The sequence below is a fragment of the Orycteropus afer genome, unplaced genomic scaffold (assembly GCF_000298275.1).
Source record: "Orycteropus afer afer isolate SDZICR_OR568_19922 unplaced genomic scaffold, OryAfe1.0 scaffold00133, whole genome shotgun sequence".
Taxonomy (NCBI): domain Eukaryota; kingdom Metazoa; phylum Chordata; class Mammalia; order Tubulidentata; family Orycteropodidae; genus Orycteropus; species Orycteropus afer.
Genome location: NW_006921720.1, coordinates 3,088,628 through 3,111,472, shown reverse-complemented (window position 1 = coordinate 3,111,472; position 22,845 = coordinate 3,088,628). Strand labels below are relative to the sequence as shown.

The 22,845-nt window shown below is 33.6% G+C and overlaps 1 protein-coding gene across 1 annotated transcript in view; it reads right to left on the bottom strand.

The window, feature by feature from the left end:
- The window catches only part of FAM135A (family with sequence similarity 135 member A), a 175,469-nt gene that overhangs the window by 82,059 nt on the left and 70,565 nt on the right, over nt 1-22,845 (bottom strand). The window contains exons 3-9 of the mRNA XM_042781564.1: nt 17,653-17,792; nt 17,470-17,540; nt 15,520-15,693; nt 11,802-11,928; nt 10,958-11,111; nt 6,792-6,869; nt 2,605-2,654 (exon numbers count right to left, since the gene is read on the bottom strand). Coding sequence (XP_042637498.1) covers nt 2,605-2,654; nt 6,792-6,869; nt 10,958-11,111; nt 11,802-11,928; nt 15,520-15,693; nt 17,470-17,540; nt 17,653-17,792 — 794 coding nt within the window. The remainder of the gene's footprint in view (nt 1-2,604; nt 2,655-6,791; nt 6,870-10,957; nt 11,112-11,801; nt 11,929-15,519; nt 15,694-17,469; nt 17,541-17,652; nt 17,793-22,845) is intronic.

Below are 22,845 nucleotides of genomic sequence, written 5' to 3'. Positions count from 1 at the left end.
ATTTGAGTGGTGCCACATCAGCAAATGGAGGTCTTGAAAGCTTTACCTTATCTATAGGAGTAAGGCTGGGTTTACTCAAATGATGCAGCTTTTCCCCAGTCCTATTTTGAGAGCCTTATAACCTAACCGGACTATTCATAAAGTTGCGTGGTAAACTATCAAACAGTGTTTCTTTGCTATACATAAGGTTTTCCCTGGCCAATTCTTTGAGAAGTAGACAGACTCTTCCTTCTTCCTAGTCTGTCTCAGTCTGTAAGTTGGGCTAATACCTGTGCACCATGTGTATCCCGCTGGGTTAGAAACACCAGTGGCTCAGCCTCAAAACTCACATCAACATGTCACCACGATAGGAAAAACTGACAGACAAGTTTGCCTCACTGTTGGAAACCTCTCGTACCACCCTTACCTGGGTCCCTGTGACTGACTCCTCCTCTGTCCAGATTCCTAGGCCTTTTAATCCCCTTTCTCCCACTTTCCCACCCTGCTGCTTTGGGCGTGCCTGAGTTCCTCTCCTCACCTGGATCCCTGCGGCTGACTACTCCTCTGTCCGAGTACCTGGCTTTTTTATCCCCTTTTTCCACTCTCCCACCTTGCTGCTTTGGGCGTTCCTGAGTTCCCTCTTCTCACCTGGATCCCTGCGGCTGACTGGTCCTCTGTCCTGGTACCTGGCTTTTAATCCCTTTTTTCCTGCTCTCCCTCACTGCTGCTTTGAGCGTGCCTGATTTCCCTCTCCGCACCTGGATCCCTGTGGCTGACTGCTCCATTGTCAGGGTTCCAGGCTTTTAATCCCCTTTTTCCTGCTCTCCCTCACTGCTGCTGTGGGCGTGCCTGAGTTCCTCTCCTCAGCTGGATCCCTGCAGCTGACTGCTCCTCTGTCCAGGTTCCTGGCTTTTAATCCCCTTTTTCCTGCTCTTCGTCACTGCTGATTTGGGCGTGGCTGAGTTCCTCTCCTTACCTGGATCCCTGCGGCTGACTGCATTAGCCACTCTTACTCTTCTTCAAATTATCTTTAAGATAATTTCAAGTTAAAAAAAATTGCTGGGATTTTAATTTGGAAGCATTAAAATTACTCCCTTGAGAAGACTTAGTATCTTTTAGTGATTATATTTCCATCAAAGAACACCGTATGTCTATTTTTCCTTAAATCTCTCACGGACTTCTGGTGACACAGTGGTTAAAGTATTCAGCTGCTAACATAAAGGTGAGTGGCTCAAACCTACCTACCACCTACTCTCAGGAAGATGAAGTAGTCTGTTTCCATAAAGATTTACAGTCTTGGAAACCCTGTGGGCAGTTCTACTCTGTCCCATTGGGTCACTATAGATGGCAGTGAGTTTGGTTTTTGTTTTGTTTCAAACCTCTCAGTGAAACATCACAGATGTTTTCTTTTCATATTAATTATACATATATTTTATTAAGATATTTCTAAGTGTTTAATATTCTTTGAAGTAACTATTGTAAGAATATTAGGAATTTAAAAAAATACTTATTTTAATGTGGGGAAAAACTTCTATGATAGCATATAAAACTACTTGTGTATCATGCATATATGTGTGTGTGTAAATACACACACACTTCTCTAAGGGAAAAATAAATAACTTTTCAGATTCTCAAGGGGCCCTAGGTCCTCATTCAAATTTACATGCAGAAAAACATCCCAACTTCAGGTATATTTTTTTGTTTAACTGATGACTCTAATTTATTCAATTAATGTAGCAGACTTAGATGAAATGCACAGTGATTTTAAATATATAAAACACTTAGTTCCTTGACAAAAAACACAAAAATTAGACAAGTCTCAATTTAATCACAATAGTGAACTGGAAAAATTGACACATACATCGATATCCTGAAATAAGATCATTCTTCATTTATAAACAGCATCACTTTACGAAAGTATATGTTTAAGTGATGCTTTACAAATTTGCCCAGAAACCCTTTTAACAAATAAAAGAAAATATACATTTTTTATCAGCTAATTGTCTTTCCAAAAGGAGCTCTGGAGGCATAGTGGTTAAAGTATTTAGCTGCTAATGAAAAGGTCGATGGTACGAACCCACCAGCCACTCCATGGGAGAAAGATGAGGCAGTCTGCTTTCTTATGGAAGCTTAGTATTTTGTATTATATGCAGGCCTGCCTTGGTTTTTGAAGAAGCTATTGCCAAAAAGTTTAAATCAAATTAATCTTTATAACCTGAAATACATTTAAAAGATATCTGGAGTATAGAATATTTAATGAAAATGAATATAAAATCCATTTCCATAAAAAGTAAGTTCCAAAATTTACAGCCTTGGAAACTCTATGGGGCAGTTCTGCTGTGTCCTACAAGTTCACTATGAATCAGAATTCACTTGGTGGCAGTGGGTTTGGTTTTTTTGGAATCGTCTTTCCTATTATGTCATTTATGCAGAATATACATTTTAAAAGATAAATTAATCTCATGTTAAAGTCAAATGTCTTTTGATCAATAAGTTGTAATTTTACCATGAAGAACCATTTCATCTTTGCAATTATTAAAGATAATTAAATTTTTCTTAGACAAAATGTTAAGAAGAAACAAACTACCCAAGTAACTTGATCACATGAATTAAAAATCCAAGTACCTTAACTTCTTCACATAGTTCAGTAAGTCGAGCTTGTATATCCATTTCCTCTGAAAGAAAGAGTAATTAGAGGAAACATATCAATATTAGGTGAAAACTATTTTTGAAATTATATAAATGAATTAAATTACCCTTAAAAAGCCAGAATATTGAGAAATATCTGGACATAAATTCAATGGATTAAATTTCAACATATTTTCATAAACATCTTAATTATGTAGATAGCATGATAACTAAGTATTAAATTCTATGTAAGGATTAAGTAACATGTTTCAATTCACGCCAGGGGCTAATAATGTCATAGAAATACTGACTGTAAGCCTAACTAGTAATTTGTACAACTGTAAACAGACAAAATAAAACATGTATTAGCTTTTACTATAGTTCATATTTTGTAATTTCCATAAAAGCTTAGTGTTTTGTATTATATGCAGGCCTGCCTTGCTTTTTGAAAAAGCTATTGCTAAGAAGTTTAAGTCAAATTAATCTTTATAACTGAAATACATTTAAAATAAACCTGGAGTACAGAATATTTAATGAAAATGAAAATAAGATCTATTTCAATAAAAAGTTCCTAATTTAGTTTAATAAATTCACTTTTACATAAGATATTCTTAAGCTGAGGCAGATTTTTACCACACTATCTGATTTATTTAATGTATGCTATAACTGTCTATAAAGGAGTATATACATTAACTTACAATTAAAACAGTAATTTATTCATGAGAATAGAGAAACTAACAGAATATAAAAATTTATTATTTTATAAGAAAGGAATTTTATTAAGATCTGAAATATCATCTTTAGATATATTTAATTTTTAACTTGAAATCAAACTAACATTAGTTCTCTTGAAAGATTCATGGAAGTGTAGTTACAATCAAACAAAATCCCATAATCTTGTTGCTAAAAGACGTTTTAATAGATCATTTTTGCACAAAAGCAAGAATATATTCTATGGCATCCCTGAACTCATCCCTCAGCTCATTATCTCATAAAATGGAATGAATGTTTAATGAATGTTTACTGCTTTATAAAAAGAATTATAAACATTTAAATTTGATAATATAACCAGGCACGGTTATGTGGTAAATACAATTAAACTATAATATGAACATATATTCTGTTGGTGAATAAAATTCTGTTGGTGAATAAAATTAATGGGAAACAATCATACTTCATGGTTTCCAAAACGTACATAAAATTATATTTATATATTAAAATACATCAAGAAATATCACCACTAACTAGGTGATATTACATAGATCATTAATTTGGTCAATTAATAGACAACTAAAGAAATTCACTATGATTTTGTAAATCATCTCACTGCAGATATATCAGTGGCTTCTAATATTAAGGTTTTCTGAGACTTAAAAAAAAAATCAACAGCAGACCTAATATTCAAATCATAACTTTCATTTGCCCATATCTGTTTTCACATTACTCATGATCTTTTCCTGTGAGAAGAAAATTAGTAACATTGTCTTAATGGGTTACAAAACCTACCGCTGAATTTAAAAAAAAAATTAAAAAATTAAAAAAAAAAGTTTTGAGCTTTGATACATTACTTTAATCTTTACATGTAAGAGACTAGATGCATGTTTGCCCTTTGGCTAATGGGAGCCATTTCAATATAAACATTATCTCATGGTCTAAAATAAAACTTAACTTCCAAATCTTGAATTAAAATGATTTTAAAATCATTTAGGATTTTTAACCGTGAGTTTTAAATTCTATGGTAATTATTTTCTTTTAAAAATGACAAATATAGGCATTTCCTGGATTACAAATGGTTTTGTTTCTAAATCTGTCTGTAAGTTGAATTTGTACTTCAGTTAGAACAGTTAAGTAGGGTTCGTATTTAACATCAGTTATTCAAATGTCTTTAACATAATATAGCAATAATAATAATGTTTTCATGTACATCACAAAGTAGCATTCATCCGTTATTACGAGCCATGTATGTACCCTGAATTTTATGTAAAAGGTTTTATGGGAATTGGTTAGAAACTATGGGTTGTATAAGTTGGATGTTCAACCCAAGGACTGCATGTATATCCATATATGTAATTTTATAAAAATGTATAAATGTGATAATTATCTTATATATGTTTTATTTTTGGCCTGGCTCCTCCTACCAACCTAAGTTTACAGTCTAGAACATATCCTTCAATATTTTTCATATATATATTAAATATATGGGAGTTTTTGAGTCACTTTGTTTTACAAAAATGGAATTGTATTTTACATATTTTATTGGATTTTGCTTTTTTTCTCTCAATAATATTCCATGGAAGTTTGGTACCCAGTTCCAAAGTATTTTTTAAAATGGCTATGTAGTATTCCATGTTGTGGATGCATTATAATCTATTCCATATTCCAGTCTTTAATCAAATGTTAACCAAATGTTGGGCATTTATCTTTATTTTCAGTGTTTCAGTGTTTTTCCACTACAGTGCTTGGACATACATTTTTATACACTAGTGCTCTTATTTCTACGATACACATTACTGTTAATGGGCTTACTGGCTCAGAGTCCATGCATTTTAAATTTTTTTCTAAATCTATCCTTCCATATATATTCATTCAACAGATATTTATAACAGCCCAGGAAATGCTAATACAAGGCTAGCTTTTAAGGGTAAAAGATATCTCAATAAAAATATTACTTAACTAACTTCATTATACAGGCAGTCCCCAGGTTACAAATGTTATGAGTTAAACCAACCCCTTTAATACAAAGCCTCTTATATTAAAAACTCTAGGTATATACAATGGTTTGTAATAACAGACATTACTTTGTGATGCACATCAAAACACTATTATTATTATACTGCATTATGTTAAAGATGTTTTAGTGTATCCAAACGTATTTCTTTAATGTTTTTATGCATAAAGAAATACACCATACAGTAAGACAAATATTTGACTGGCTGATGTTAGATAGGAACTGTACTGAACTGTTCTGACTTACATACAAATTTGACTTGAAGACTAATTTAGGAATGGAACTCGTTTATAATCTGAGGATAGCAAGAACTTTAGTTCTGGATCAAGCCTTTTTTCCCCACCAAAAACTAGCCCCCTTTTTCTCTACAGGCCTTATTATGTAAAGCAGCATTCTGTAACATTTAGAATGCTCACACATAAATTGATAGGAATTGTAATATAATGGTTTAAATTAGAAATATATTTTAATTACTAGAAAGAACATTAAAACATATTACAAATACTCATAATTTCCAACTGAATTGTTTAATTTTATAGTTACTTCACATGAGAATATATAAAAATATATTCCAAAAAGAATGATTATAAATTTTTATAATAATTTTCAACCTTTCTTTTTTCTTCCCTTAACTATTTAGATGAAAACTGACTCCACTTTAATATTCCTGGGCTGCTTTTCATCTGAGAAATGTTGAAAAGTATTTGGCTCTTCAGTTTCCTTTTGGTCATACTTTTAAAAACCAAGAAACAAATACTGTGATTTTATTTTTTCTTTAAATTTCTAATTATGAAATTGTGACGGTTGATTCAATGCAATATGCTTCTCAGTGAAAGATAGTAAATTAAGTACTACTGATATTAAAGAGCAAATTATACATGGAAATACAGCATTAACATAATAAGGTCAGAATATTTTCTTTAACACATGTAACATATCTGGACAGTAGTGACTTGAATGTTTTTCTCCCTAGAATAGTAAAATTAAATGCAAATCGACTAAAAAACCATCCAAACCAGATACCAGGGATTTTTCCTTCTTTACTTTTACAATGCATGGAAATAGGTTCAATTTTTTTAACCATTTTTCTTTATTATTAGGCCTATACAAAGAAAAAATTACTTTGACCAAATTGAAGGAACTATCATTCAAGCAACAAATGATAATAAACACAGTTTCCAAAAAGTGCTCTTCATAAGAACTCTAGAAAAAATATGGAAAAAACCAGAGGTATTTGCATTTGCCATTTTCCAGCCTTAAATGAAAATCTTAATATTATAAATTAATTAAAAGATTAACCAAAGGTTATCTACAAACCAAATTTATTCTAAAAAGTAAATGAGTGGTGAAACATACTCTATTAATAAATATATATTTATGAAATTGAACACTAATTTAAAGCAAAATTTCTTATTAATTTAAAGGGAATATTTATTTAACCTATTTGTAAACATACCTAGACAGGTGTCTTTCTGGGTTCGTTGCTGTTTTCTTCTGAGAAGGCGCTCATATAGGACCTGCATGTTGGCCTTGGCTAGTTATAAGGATTGCACACAGTACTAGTTACTACACTCCTTTTTCAACAAAATTTACTAGAATTTACCAACTTGTTAGTAAGAAACTTTATTATTGAAAACCTAATAGTGCAGTTAGATTAGAACACTAAAGCAGAATCTTTCCATTAGTTAATTAGCTTATTAGAATTACAAATGATGTACATTCAAGTTTATATTACTTTGTTCTTTTTTCTACTTAACGTGCCATTCAACATTTAATAATCCAATATTGTTTTTATGTTTTAATTACTTAGGATTTTAGAGTTGGCTGGGATCTTAGAGATCAGGTAGAGCAACCCTCAACTTTTATAACTGCAGATACTGAGGCTCAGAAAGGTTAAGAGATTTGCCAAGCCTAGATTATAGGACCTTTGACTCCCATTTTCTTTAAGTGTTCCTTGCATGAAATCAATATTTAACCATCAAAAAAATGTACATCATTCATCTAAAGAAAAAAAAAGGCAAAGATAGAAAGAAGAATTTAAGGCATTATTTTAAAATAGGGAATAGAGTTTATATAAAATTTAAAGCATGTTGGAGTTTAAGACTTTTAAAAACATGCTCATTTGAAAATTCAAGATAAGTGCTAAATAATAAAAGAAAATATAATAATACATCCTTTAATCAAGACTACTTTATATGTACTTATTAAAACTGGTGAGTGGAGTGATCTTTGGTCAACAGGGTATTATGGAAATATATTCTAGTACTTGGTATTTACTTTGGTAAGATAAAAATAAGCAATGCTAACAGTCCAGAATATGCAATACTTTTATTTTAAATAGTTAATAGCATTTTTAGATGGAAGATGTAATCAAGAATAAACTAAAATTCATTATAAATAGTAAAGAAAGGTTTAAATACACAAAGTATTATTATTTATTGGTAATTAAAATTATTTATTAAAGATGAGTCTTGTTTTTAAAAATTCCTAGGAAACTGCTGTAAGCTATGTGTTGATGACTATACTTTTTCAAGTAACAAAACAGGATTTTGTTGTTTTATTCATTCACAAATATACTTTAATATTATCTATAAAACCACAAAAAAAACCCCAAACTCACTGCTGTCGAGTTAGATCTGACTCATAGTGACCCCCCATTGGGTTTCCGAGGTGTTATCACTATAGAAGTAGATTGCCCAGCCTTCCTTCCGAGTGGCTGGTGGGTTTGAACCACCAGCCTTCTAGTTAGCAGTCAAGTATACGCCACTAGAGCTCCCAAATACTGTATATAAGGTATTCAGAATTTTATTTTGTTGCTATTATTTACTCATATAACAATAAAGTTTGTATTTGCTTTAGAATTTTATTTTCTGATAAAATATAATCAAATAATTTGAAATAAACTTGACATTCAGTCATGACTCCTGAAATTAAATTTCAAGGGATCTCTCAATTATGATAATTTCTATCTATATTTCCAACTTCAAAGCAATATATATGACAAAAAAATTCCTTACCTAAGAGAAAATTAAAAACCTAATAAATGAATTATCATGCTGAAGTTGGATTAACAAACAGTAATAAAGTGCAAATATTATCTAAGCTATTAGAAATAAACCTGTGCCTTCACAAAAAAAAACTTTTAAAAATTACTAATTCTGAATTTTATTAATAAACATACTTCCTCTAGAGAGATTTCTAAGTTAAAATGTGGTTTATATATTTTTTCATTTATAAAATATATTCTGAAAATTATATGCAGATGAACAAGCATTTTAGGTTCATCTTACAAATATATATATATATATATATAGGAGCTCTGGTAGCATAGTGGCTAAAGCACTTGACTGCTAACCAGAAGGCTGGCGGTTCAAACCCACCAGCCACTCCTCGGAAGGAAGGTTGGGCAATCCTACTTCCGTAGTGATACTGCCTCGGAAACCCAAGGAGGGGTCGCTATGAGTCGGGGCCGACTCGACGGCACATAACAACAACAACAACAATATATATATATATAAACCACAAGAAGCTCTGTCTTGCTAGTTGATTTTGCTCTGTCCATCCTAATGATGAATTGATAACATATTACTGCTGCTGCTAGAGGACAGCTCAAAGCTCTTTAAAGACAGAGACCCTATCCTTTCCTCAGTACCCTACCTGACATAGTGGGTACTCATAAAAAGCCCAAAGGAATTACATTGACAAGCAATCTTACTCCAAGAGCTCCTTTATACCCTATACCTTTTGTATGTCCTCACCTTTTCTCCTTACTCCTCCACATTTGTGTCCCTCTTGCCTGTGCATTCCTGCCTACCTTTCTCCCTATGCAAATGGTGCCCTTCTATTCTCCAGTGGTTGATAGTTCTATAAGGAGTACATCTCCTTGAGTAGGTGTTCAGCTGGCAAGTCTCTCTATTATTAGGCTGAGAGTTAAGGCACAGTAATGAGTTCAATTCCAGGCCCAAAGAGTGACTTGGGGCCATCAGACCAGTACGCCTGGTCTTTTTTTTTTTTTATGATTTTGAGTTTTGTTCCGCATTTTCTCCCACTCTATCCAGGATCTCCAATTTTGATCCCTTTCCGAGTGGTTCACATTGGTAGCTAGGAATCATCTAGTTCTTCTGGTCTCAGGGTCATACAGGATGATGTTCTCATGGTCCATTAGTCCTTTGGACTAATTGTTTCCATGTGTCTTTGATTTTCTTCATTATTCTTTGCTAACAATGAGAACAGACCAATAGTTGCCACTAAGATGGTTGCTCCCAAGCTTTTAAGACCCCAGTCACTACTCACTGAAAATGAAGAATAGTGTTTTTATATACCATGTTGTGCCTACTGAGCTTAATGACCCCTGCAACCATGGTTCCTAGCCCACAGGCCCAGTGTCCCACTCCCTCAAGGTGCTTATTTGTAGCTAAGAAGTCATCCTAACTTTGCCTCTTGTTATGCTTAAATTGCATAGGAACATTTTTACAGCACATACAAATACATACGTAGTAGGAATATCATCTGCCACCTGGCTACTGATTACACCTGATTACTTTCAATCTTCCTACCTTAAGGAATGGAAATCACTTTGTAATAATTGTCACAAAGTTAGTGACAAAATGGCTTCAAACATGCACTCTTTAGCACAAGATAATATCTCCCTGGATTCTACCATCCCTTTTTTGTGGTCTGGTCATTGAGCCTAAGCAAAATTTATAATATTCTCCTAGGAAAATGTTTTTGAGTACCAAAGACCCATTAAGAAAATATTTGGAGAATTTTTTTTTTTAATTGAAAACAAGAGATAGTCTAAATGTGAGTAAAAAGTTATTTGGAAATTCCAATAACTTATCCTTTGTGATATGATGTATGTAAAAGTGCTTTGCAAACAAAAAGTGGCATTCAAAATCAAGGCAATATAATTTTATTATGCTCTACATCATATATGTAGTATTATTATTTGACTAATACTGAAGCTTGATTTTTTTATTTAAATAATTTTCAAAATGGTAAACCATAAAGTAATTGATGTTGGTATTCCATCAAACCAAAAAAAACAAAACTCACTGCCATCGAGTTGGTTCCGACTCATACCAACCCCTTCTTGGGTTTCCAAGGCAGTATCTCTATGGAAGCAGATGTCCAGTCTTCCTTCTAAGGAGTGGCTGGTGGGTTTGAACCGCCAGCCTTCCATCAAGTGAAATAAATTAAATAGAGCTTTAAGATTACTTAAAGTCAAATGTATATGAATACCCCAAATACCTACAATCTAGATAGACTGTTAAATGGAGGTATGGCTTTAATGTTATGTTCCAGGATTCAGTAGAGAATTATGTTTGCTTTCTAGTATGCTTTTTGGTTATATTTTAAGAAGAACAGTATTTTGTCCAATGTTTTTGAAAATAAAGTCTACCAGAAGACTCATTTCAAATTTAGCACCAGGAAGTTATTTCACAATGTTGTAAAAAATTTTCAAATTGAAGAAAATGATTTAGCAAGGGTTGAAAAAGAGAATTGAGAAAGAAAGAGAAGTACATAAATATAAAGTGTTAGTATAGAAAAACTTTGCTGATAACTAGTAGAATGGAAAGAATGAATTGAACTGTAGGATAGGTCTGGCTACTTTTAACATACCCAGTTCTAGTTTCTGACAAGAGGGAATCTCTTCTGTTACCGTAATGAAGTAGCTGTGCAATCCCTTGAATGCTAGCAGCAAAGTGGCACAAAGCGTATAGTGAAAATTATAGGCATGATGTAGGAAGGAGTCCGCAATGATGAAACTGCATCCCTAAAGAAAGAATAGATTTTGGGTACAGGGTGTCAGTAAACAAAAATCTTAAAGTAGTATACTTCAAAGTAAGAAAAACAAAGAAAAAATACTGAACATTTATTAGTTATTTTAGTTATTCTAAAACATAAAAGAAATCAGAAAACGTTTAGAATTATTCTTGTTCATACAAATACTTTAAACATGAAATGCACCTCTAGTAATTTCAGTTTTGGTAGATTTTTTTTAAAAATAAGCATACTGAATTAAGATGTTCTGATAATTTGAGAATCAAATTACATTTGGACTATGCCACAGATACTCTATATACTTTTACAGTACAAGTTTCCTTTCCTTTAGAGTACAGTGGCTATAACTGTACAACTTCAAGCTGGGTCTCAACTATAGGAACTGATTACAACAGTTCTGTTAAGGAAGCAAGTGGTGATGGTAGGAAGTTCAAATGGCACTGGCTACCATCAAAGATCTCTATCCATTAAATCTAGTAAAATCTTAAAGTGTCAGGTTCATTTTCATAATAAACAACTATAACCACCCAATTTGTTAAGATCATGCTCAATTAGATCTGCATGTTGTTGGGCTCAAGTAATTAATAAAAGAAATATCATCACATTCACAGAGAAAACAGTTAAAAACATTTCATTTGAAACAAGAGGGAAAAAAGGATTTATAAACATATTTAGTTCTTACATCTGGTGATAACTGTTTTGTGTAGTTAATACCAAAGACCACACTTTCAAGAGTAGGAATCACAGAATCTTTGTTTTGTGCTGGTGCATTTCTATTTAACCAAGTAGTCTTCACTGGACGAGGAAAGCTGTAGGAATAAGTATTACATTATTATTGTCATAATTGTCGACTTGAATGTCAGTTGAATATTAAGGAAAATTTTATATGAAGAAAATAAAGAACAAAGGTTGTGCAAGGTTATGACTTCTAAAGTAATCTTAATTTTATAATTTTTCCTTTATTAATTTGTGTTATTATGAAGAGATATAATGATTATAAACAATTAAGTCTACATGTTTAAGACTGCTTTCTATGGCTGGGAATCAAGGAGTTTCAAAGGATAGTAAAGATAAAACATGTGGGATCCAGAGTGGCTAAATGACAAATGAGGATCAAGTTTCAATTTGGAAATAGTGATGAATTAGAACTGGTTCGCAAGTTTAAAAAAATTAACAAATATTCAGGCTATTTATAGAAATAAAGAGTTCCCATTTAACTGTAGAAAAAGAAAAATTACTAAATCAACTTGACGTCTCCATTTCTCAAAAATAAGATATATCCTTCTCTTAATTTTCTTCACTAAAAGGCTATGAGTATTATAATTAAAATAATCTTTATAAATGTTTCAAGGAATCACCTCAATCACATATTATGTAAGCTGTTTCTGTTAGTATTAACATTACATTTTGTTGTCATTGTTGTTAGTTGCCCTTGAGTCGATTTCAACTCATGATGACCCCATGTGTGCAGAGTAGAAATGCTCAATAAGGTTTTTAAGGCTTCCTTTTGGAAGCACATCACCAGGTTTTACTTTCAAATATCTCTGGATGGGTTCAAAAATCCAACCTTTTGAGTAGTAGTCAAGTGCTTACTCATCTGTGCCACCCAGAGACTTGTGTAACATTATATGTAGTTTTCTATAAATTTCATAGAATAAGAGTAGTATTTCTGATTGAATGTTTCAAAATAAACACAATTATATTTGAGATAAAACATTGGTTAAATATAAGTAGCCAAAACCTCTGGACTGCTTGACAGTTTGGCAAAAAGGAAAAGACAAAAAACTAAATAATTTTTTTGCCATAAGCACAGAGCAGCCTTCATTTGCAAAATCAATCTGCTTTGCAAAAATAAAATATCTATATCCCAGCAAAGAGAGATGCAAGTCAATGGTAAATTCCACTTGCTACAATGTGTTTTTCAGGATTGAGTCCTAAAAATTATCCTTTAAAAAAATTCAAATAAGAAACAGATCATATAAAAAACAAGCAAAGAAAGAAGTCCTAATCAATTTATTTTAAATACTTGACTTAGTACCTACAGTTGGGTTGGCCCTACAAATTTTTGAAATAAAAAAATAATATTTAAAAGGATAAAATTATAAATTAAAAATTTTTTAATTGTGTTTAGAGGATAAAATATATATGTATATCTACCACCTATAGTTAAAAGGGCCAATTTAGTTCTTAAGTCTTTCTGGAAAAAAAAAATGCCATATGGAGATCATTCTGTGAAATAATATTCTCATGAACTCAATAAGCAATTATATACATAAAAGAAATCCACCTATAATAAAACTTCAAGAAAAACTTTAAGTATAAACAGTGAGGAATATTACCTTTAATATGACCCCTTTACCAGCATCACCAGCAAAAAGTTTTCTTTTAACCTTTGCTTCCCTTTTCCAACTTCTCATTTATAGGCAAAGAAAGGGAAGATACTACTACTTCCCCTGGCAGGGGTTCTAGTAGCAAAAGAGGAGACATAAGGGCCCATGGCAGCAAAGTAAAGAACAGCAACCTCAGCTATTGCAGGCACCTCATTTTCTCCTCCAGTCACTAACCAAGAGCCAATAGTTAATCCTCTTGGCTTCTGATTCTGAGCCAAAAATGTCTTCTCCTTCCAGTAAATGGCAGTTCAAATCCACCAGCCACTCCTTGAAAGGAAGGTTGGGCAATCTACTTCCATAGTGATTCTACCTCAGAAACCCAAGGAGGGGTCACTATGAATCAGATCCAACTCCACAGTAGTGGGTGGTTTTGAGTTCTGCCAGTGGCAAAAACTGCTACAATGCAAGAGGAAGCACACATTTAAAACTCACTAATATTCATAATGTAAATATCACTACTCTATTTAATCAAGGCTTTAAGAAGTAATATTAATAACCTGTGCTAACCTTTATAAATTGTGTATACATTTTTCAAGAGAGAAAGTCAGTGTAATAAAGACAGTCTTGGTGAGTTTTAAAATAGAAATAGTTTAAACAGTTTAATTAGGAATTCTTAATCAAACTACAAAAAGATTCAGAAAAATATAGGAACTTATTTCATAAATTGATAAACTTTAAACATTAAAATCTAATGTGCAATCCATATAAAAATAATACGGTACATTACTTCTTGACCCTTATACATTAACAACCAACTACACTAATCTTACTAAGAAATGAGAGGCAAGGCAATTCATCAAGTCATCAAAAGAAGCGAACTTCTTCCTTGCTCTGTGTGTTAAAGAAACTGTAGTCAAGATGATCTACATGTAAGGGATCATGGGGCAACACAATGGATGAGGTTCTTGATTACAGTTTTTAAAACAATGTAAAGATCTATGCCACAGGAGGTTGTTACTTGTGGGCAGGCAATATGTTAAATTATATGTCTTCTGTAAATTCTGAGGGTAATTCTATAAAATTACCTACTCAGCTTTCTGATAAAAGCAGCTTAGCAGCATATCCCTTATGTATCATCCTTAATATTAGTTGTCTGAAATTATCTTCAATTCAAAAGTCAAAACAATTTAGGAGTCTTTCTACATAAGTTACTGATTTTATACTTAATACAAGGATGATATTTTATTATAAAAAGTGAAGAATGTGAATTGTATTCTTACTTTAATAAAAGACAATCCATCTCCACAAGGAAATGGGCAGCAGTGCATTTATTATACTCCAGAATATTGTATCTTTAAACTAAAACGTACATGGTATAATTTAAAAATTATAAATCCATAAAATTGGTGAATGACTTACACACAAGAATTTCTATATAGTACAGATTTAAGAAGATAAAATTAGCTTATCCAGAGAAGAGAGCTAAATAAATACACTATATATACATCATGTTGTTGTTGTTACGTGCATCAAGTCGGGCCTGACTCATAGCGACCCCTCCTTGGGTTTCCGAGGCAGTATCACTATGGAAGTAGACTGCCCCATCTTCCTTCCGAGGAGTAGCTAGTGGGTTTGAACCACCAGGCTTCTGGTTAGCAGTCAAGTGCCTTAGGCACTATGCCACCAGAGCTCCCATGTAAATATATTTTATATATATATATATGTACTTTTCCAGACGATGAGTAATTACATTATAATATATCAAAATACAAGGTACAAACTAAACAATGTTGTTTGGTTATTTCCTGACTGCATTATTTTTCTTGGTCAACTTATCTGGGATTGACAAAAGATTGCTTCACATTTCTGTAATGAAAAGTTATCAATCTAATGTTCCAATGTTCTTAAATTTATTACTTCATTATATTAGTATAAAATGAAACTATTTATTAAATAATTATGAATTTAAATATTCCTTACTACTTCAATTATCTTTATCAAAATATATGTTTTCATTACAAAAAGGAAAGACATTACATTCAAAAGCACTACAGCACTGGTTAAATTTACCTTATTAGTGGCTGGTGTAGCGCAACCAATGATGCGTGGACTGTAACAGACACAACAGAAAGGTGGAAATAATCAAACATAACATTAATATGATGATGAAGGCCTCTATGGAGGCTAAAGTGCAGCTTCAAAGTTCGGCTACTTATTAGTTGCAAGGCGTTCAAATCATCTGCCCTATAAAAAGCAATGTATTTGCATGTAAGTGTGGGATTATTTAATAAAAGCCAATATTTTGTAGAGTAGCTTAAGCTATCAAAAACATTTACTTCATTACTTTTAAAAAACTTAGAATAATTTTTAAAGCATCAAATTTGATTAGACAAGATATGAACTCTAATAATAAAAAAATAATCAGAACCTACCAATAGTTTTTTTTTAATCAATCCATGTATGGAATGTTTCTTCACTAATGCTCCTATAATATGAGTCATCTTGATATTTAAGGAATATTATACTAAATCTTACTCCATGTTGTTCTTGTTGTTGTTATGTGCCGTCGAGTCAGCCTGACTCATAGTGACCCCTTCCTTGGGTTTCTGAGGCAGTATCACTACAGAAGTAGATTGCCCAACCTCTTCATTCCAAGGAGTGGCTGGTGGATTTGAACTGCCAGCCTTCTGGTTAGCAATCAAATGCCTTAGGGACTACGCTACCAGAGTTCCTATCTTACTCCATAGGGAATACTATTTATTATAAGGTGGCAGTATAAGATAGGTCAAGTCAGTATTATAACAAACCCCAAAAGATATTTCAAATTACTTTTACTACATAAAACTGTTATTAAATGCTGCTTAAAAATGAGTCATTGGTAGGTAACTTGATTACAGCTATTTAGTCTGTCATTAGATTTGCATATACAAAATATTTGAAACAATGCCATAAAAATATCTAAATACATTACTCTCTTACTCATATATAAATTATAACTATCTAAAGCTAATGAAATATTTACTCATTTTAACTTACCCCACTTATAGAATTTTAATTTGGTTATAAAAAGAAATTTCTTAAAGAATTCCTTGTAACAAAAAGTATTAAAGAGGAGCAGTAGCTACCATGTGAAAAAATTCTTTCAAGACAGTGAAGAGAATACCTAAAGTAGGCCTTTTAGTTATATCGACTGTTTAATCATTTATCCTATATGCAGTCTGAATTCACATACAATTTTCGAAGTACTTGTAAAACTACATTTGAAATGAAAAAGAAATAAAATAAATAAAAACCTTCCAAATATAAAATTGTTAAATGGATCGCCAATTCTTGTTTTAAGTAAATAAAAGCAAACTATGTCTCTAAATTATATATATGTCCAGGTGCGTAGACGAGTTCAGGGTAAACTCACTGCCATCGAGTCGAATCCGACTGATAGCGACCCCTCCTTGGGTTTCCGAGGCAATATCACTACGGAAGTAGATTACCCAACCTTCCTTCTGAGGAGTGGCTGGTGGGTTTGAACCGCCAGCCTCCTAGTTAGCAATCAAATGCCTTAGGCCAGTCCTAAAATCCTCCAGTGCTCTAGAAATCAATGAACTGGTAACAATTGTCAATTCTAAGAGCATCAATCTTAATAACTCAGAATGTCAAAAAATTTCCACCTAAAAAAAGGCATTTTTCATGCCACTAAGATTAGCCAATAACATAGTGAAAGAGAGCTCAGTTATATTTAAATGTCTCATGTTGGTGGTATCATATCAACAACATAATTTCTAGAGTCCAGCAATGGATTTCATATTTCTTCAACTTGTCTGAATTTGCTACCTGGGTTTATGGAATCAACATGGGCGCAAAGGAATAGGCCTAGCCATGCTCATGAAATTCTCCTAGAAGACAATAGCTCAAAATGAACAAGGTGACAGGTTGGACTCTAAAAAGAAAATGGGGAACCTAATACTAACAGACACAGTTATGAGTACCTAAAGATTTTCTTAAATGGTTGATAAGCCTACTTACGAATAATCTCCATCTGTGAAGTGCAGATCCAAGGATAACAGAAAACTAATTTCCTCAAGGGTTTCTTCAATCTGAAGAGAAATAACAATGTAAGAAACTTTTCGAATATTTATAGGAAGTTAGAAATATGCTTTCAGTCTTTGCAAAAAATATTTATCTAAATATATATGAAGAGATATTTACCTTTTTTTCATCCAATAACATTTTAACTTTGAAGATCATAACATCATTTAAAACAACCTCTTCATTTTTGTATAGAATTTGAAATGTTTTACTGCAAATCAGAGAATCATGAACTGAAGCTGGAAAAGCTAAAGTCATACCTGAAACAGACAAGATATTTAATTGACAGATAAAAGGCAAATCAGTATTTTTACTTTAAAATCCTGTAAGCTTGATTTTATTACTCCAATGTCACTATCATTATATAGAGCCTTTAGAACATCCCTAAAAGTTTAATTTAAGTAAATATATTATAACCATTATAAAAATATCATACAATTTATTTCAGCCTGGAAACGTAAATGAGGAAATCTCAAGATGGATTTTTTAGAGGGAAAAAATGATCTATACATGACAGAAGAAAGCAACTTAGTTTTCCATAGCCCATCTGCTATCTTGATCTGATTACCCTTTCCTTTAGAAATAACATGGAATGAGAAACAGTCGTGGGGGAAAAAAAAAAAAACAGGATGTTCACGCAGTTGTTAAGTCTTGTTAGCCACCATCGAGTTGGCCCCAACTCAAAGCAACCTTATGCACAATGGAACAAAACCCTGCCTAGTCCTGTACCATCCCACAATGGGTTGCAGATTGGATCTTTGTGATCCATAGGGTTTTCACTGGTGGATTTTTGGAAGGAGATCATAGGCCTTTCTTCAGCATTATAGCAACAACCAATCCACTAATGACAGACAGGTGATGACTATAACTGAGGTGCACTGGTTGTGAATTGAACCCAGGTCTCCCAGATGGAAAGAGAGAATTATACCACTGAATGAACAATTCCCCCCTAGAGAAGGGAAAACAAACATATGCTACCAGAGCTTCATCTTTCTCTTCCTTTCCTTCCCTTCCACAATGATTCAGTTCAAAAGCCACTATGTAGGGACAAACAACGTAGGCATCTGGGTAGGACAAATAAAAAGTGGGATGTTAGAGTTCAAATGGAGTAAGATGGATGTCCACATGGGGAGGTGGCCTGATGTTAGAGCCTGTGCAGGGTGAGGAGGGCAATCTAAGTAGAGGAGTGGCTTAGAGTGGGGTACTGGGAGCCCAAGCAAGATGAGGAAGGCAAGCACATTGGAGGGTGGCTAAGCCTGGGAGGTTGGAAATCAATTTGGGTGAGGAGGGTTATCCTTATAGAGGGGCACTCTGGTGCAGGGTGTAAGAGTTTAAAAGATATGAGAAAGCCTTCCAGATGGACTGGGAGGTATGTGGCCTGACGTATTTCATTGAGCACAAGTGGGTGAGAACATCTCTGCAGAAGGCTCTCCTGGCACAAAGAATAAGCAATTCCAAGAGGAGTAAGCAAATCGTCCACAAAGGTAAATGGCCCAACATGAGGTGTTAAAGTCCAACTGATATAAGGAAAGCATTTATGAGAAAGATTAAGCAGAGGTAGAGGATTGGTACATGTAAGGGACTAATCAAATTTGAAAATATATATTAAAGATAATGGAGTGAAGTTACTCACTGTCAGAGATGGGAGGTATAAATATAAAATGAATCCTACTCGACGGCAAAACAACAACAACAACATGGTACTGGACTGGAATAGGAAAGACCGATGTGAGCTCATGCTTCTCACTATGTATTTACGTAGATAAAGACAGATGTAAATTAATATGTGCAAATATACAGGTGCTCTGGTGGTGCAGTGGTTAAAGTGCTCAGTTGCCAACCAAAAGTTTGCTGGAGCAAACTGACCAGCTGCTTCATGGAAGAAAAATATGGCAATCTGTTTCCATAAAAATGTACAGACTTGGAAACCTGATGGTGCAGTTCTACCCTGCCCTACAGGGTCACTATGAATCCAGCACAAGAGTCAGATGGCAGTGGGTTTGGTGCAAATATGTATTTTTGTACATACACATATGTACTCCATAGCTTTGTCCACTCAAAGGGTCTGGGAGCAGCACAACCCCAAATTTTGGTTTCTAATACTATTCTTTATTAAAAGGAATCATAGCTTTAGGAAAAATGGCTGATTACCAAGTAGGGCACAGACAGTACAGGATAAGTGTAAAATATCTTTCTGTGTCAGAAAATAAGTGCTCCAAGAATGAGTGGAGATGTTAAAGAGATATAGAAGCCAGCCTGGAGAGGCTCCTCCTGGCATTAGCTGGGTTGGACTGAGCATCAAAATAAATTATGATAGTAATGGATTAACATCCATTGAATAAAAGAGAAAATCATGAGTCTATAATGATATAAATAAATAAATAATGAACTAAGAAATAAAAAGTTTTAACAAGGTATTTATTGATTACACAGGGAAAAGAGAATAACTTTATAGTGGAGAAGTCTAATAGACACCACCTCAATCAAACAACTCAAGTTAATATCATCAGTAATGAAACAACTGAAATCATGTACAAACTAATAGCATGCAATGAGATAAAACACATCACTTCTGAAATGGTCTTGTCAAAGAGGCATAATCTGAACCTAATGACAAGAAAATCTCAGACCAAAGCAAATTGCTGACATTATAAAATAACAGGCCCATAGTCTTCAAAAGTGTCAGGTTCATGAAAATCAAAAACCTCAGTCTTTTTTAATGTGTTCCAGATTGAAGGAGACTGAAAATACATAACTAATCACAATGTATAATTTAGAACTGGACATTCTTGTTATAAAGGACACTGGGACAAGCAGCAAAACTAAATGTGGCTGAGGAGGAGATGGTACTAACATATCAATAAAAAGAATTCTTGTTTGGAGAAAATACACATTTCAAGTATTTGGAGAGGACAGCACATCATATTGGCAAATTACTCTTAAATAGTTCAGAGAATAAGTTCTTTGTATTGTACTTACAATTTTTCTCTAAGTTTAAGATTGTTTCCCATTTCTGGCAAAACTCTAAGAGTTTTTGGAATTTTCTATCTCTAATTCATCTCCTCCCATTCTTGCATTAGCCTACACTTTGTGGGAGCCAATCTCCAGGATGTCTCCAAATGAGTATCATTTACTGGTTTAAACAGGCAAGTGTAAACCACTTCCCACAATATACCAGAGTTGATCTGAGTGAATACAGAAGTGATATAGTGTGTTAGCATCTTCCATAAGGGTTGTTTGTCTCTCTCTCTCTCTGACTGCTGCCTGGGGAAAACCAACTGCTGCATCCTGAGGATACTCAGGCAGTCTATAGAGAGGTTCATTTGGTTAAAAACCAAGGTCTGCCAATAACTATGTGAATTTGGAAGTGGATCCTTTAGTCCTAGTTGTACATAAGATGAATGTAACTCTCAACAATAGCTTAACAGCAAGTTCACGAGAGACTTTGAGCTGAGGCAACCAGCTAAACTGCTTCAGGATTATTAACTCATTGAAAGTGTGAGATAATAAGGGTTCGTTGTTTTAAACTGCTCAGTTTTGGGGTATATTTTTACACAGCCATAGATAATTAATATACATTCCAATTAGACTTTATTGAAGTCTTTATCAAATCATGTAATTGCTCTTATCACTATATACAATGACTTCTGCTTTGCTAAATCCAATGGCCACTTCTCAGACCTCATCTTACTTGACCTATCATCAACATCTGACACAGTGACCCAGTCCTCCATTCTTGAAACACTAATTTGGTTTCCTGGATATCCCATTCTTCTGGTTTTGCTCTTACCTAAATGGGCCATTCCTTTTTAGTGTTTTTTGTCTAGATCTTTCTTCTTCCTAGAAGTAGCAATGTACAGTGGTTTAGAGTACAAAATCTGGAACCAGACTGGCTGGGTTTAAGCCCTGGCTCTGCCACTCACTAACTCTGTGATCTTTGTTGATTCTTCTCTTTATGTCCCACATCCAATTCTTCAGAAAAAGCCACTGACTCTACCAACAAAATATATACAGTATTTATTGAGGTTACTAGAAACGCCCAGATGGAAGAAAGAAGACTGCATTTATGAATGCTCTAAAAAAGATTCTATCATTGGATAAAAAAATGACACACAAAATTTGTAATTCCAAATTATTTTGGAATTACTAAGAATAATGAACTTTTCATGAAAATTACTTATATCCTCAATTAATAACAATACTTGAGGCTTTTAAAAAGATGTAGTAATGTCTAACAAATAAAAAGCTGCTCCTTAACTTTATTCTCAAACCAGGAGCAAAGGGCAACAGATGTGTAACTTCCTTCTAGTCATTCATTCACATATCTAATCAACGAATGTTGACGGAATACCTATTATGTGCCAGGCACAACATTCCAGGTGCTGAAGACATAGCAAAATAAGAGATAAAAAATCTCTAGACTAGTGGAATTTACATTCTAATAGTGGTGTGTGTATGTGTGTGTGGAGGGGGGGGTTGATGGAAAATAAAAATTAATAAATTAACTAATACTTTATCATTGAGAAGTGATTATTAGCAAAGACTAGAACAGATCCTCATGTGCTCTGCTCTACTACATGCTTAGCAACTTGTCCAGGGATTTATTCCCTAGAGAAGATAAAACAAGAGTGCTCTGAACTGGAAGACACCTGATAAGACTGAAAGCATGAGTATCTGAGTATATATATGTATATTGAGTACTGAATGCAGAGATTCCCAACATTCTTCCTGTACTCAGCTCTTAGAAGGCTGGCAGCTAAATTGTCATCCTCTTGGAAGAAGATAGAGTAGCGTCTTCTCTGGTTTTAAGAACTAAAGAATCTAAGATTATACCCTACTTTCAAGCTAATAGCCTGCCACAGTTTCACAGATGCTGGCAGAAGACTCCTAGGGCAGAATAAAAGTATTTTATTAATCACAGCATGAGCTTAATGTTCACATCAGTTCCTCTTCTCCTCCAAGTCCCAAGGGGATGACATGGAGACAGGCCTAGGTGAATACTACACATGCTGTGGGGTTTTAGTCATAGTTGAGGAACTTTAAACTTAGGAAACCCCAAACTTTTATGAAAATTATAAGGAAACCTATCAACCTTTGCATTGGAGATATTATCTGTTCTGGTTACCTAGTGCTGCTCTGACAAGAGATATACCACAAATGGGATGGTCTTAACAAACAGGAGTTTATTCTTACAATTTGGAGGCTTTAAGTCCAAGATCAAAGTGCCAGGCTCTAGGGGCTGGGTGAAAGCCCCTCAACCTTGGGATCCAGCTCTGCCTCCTGCTCCTGGCACACTGGAGCTAGAGGCATTTC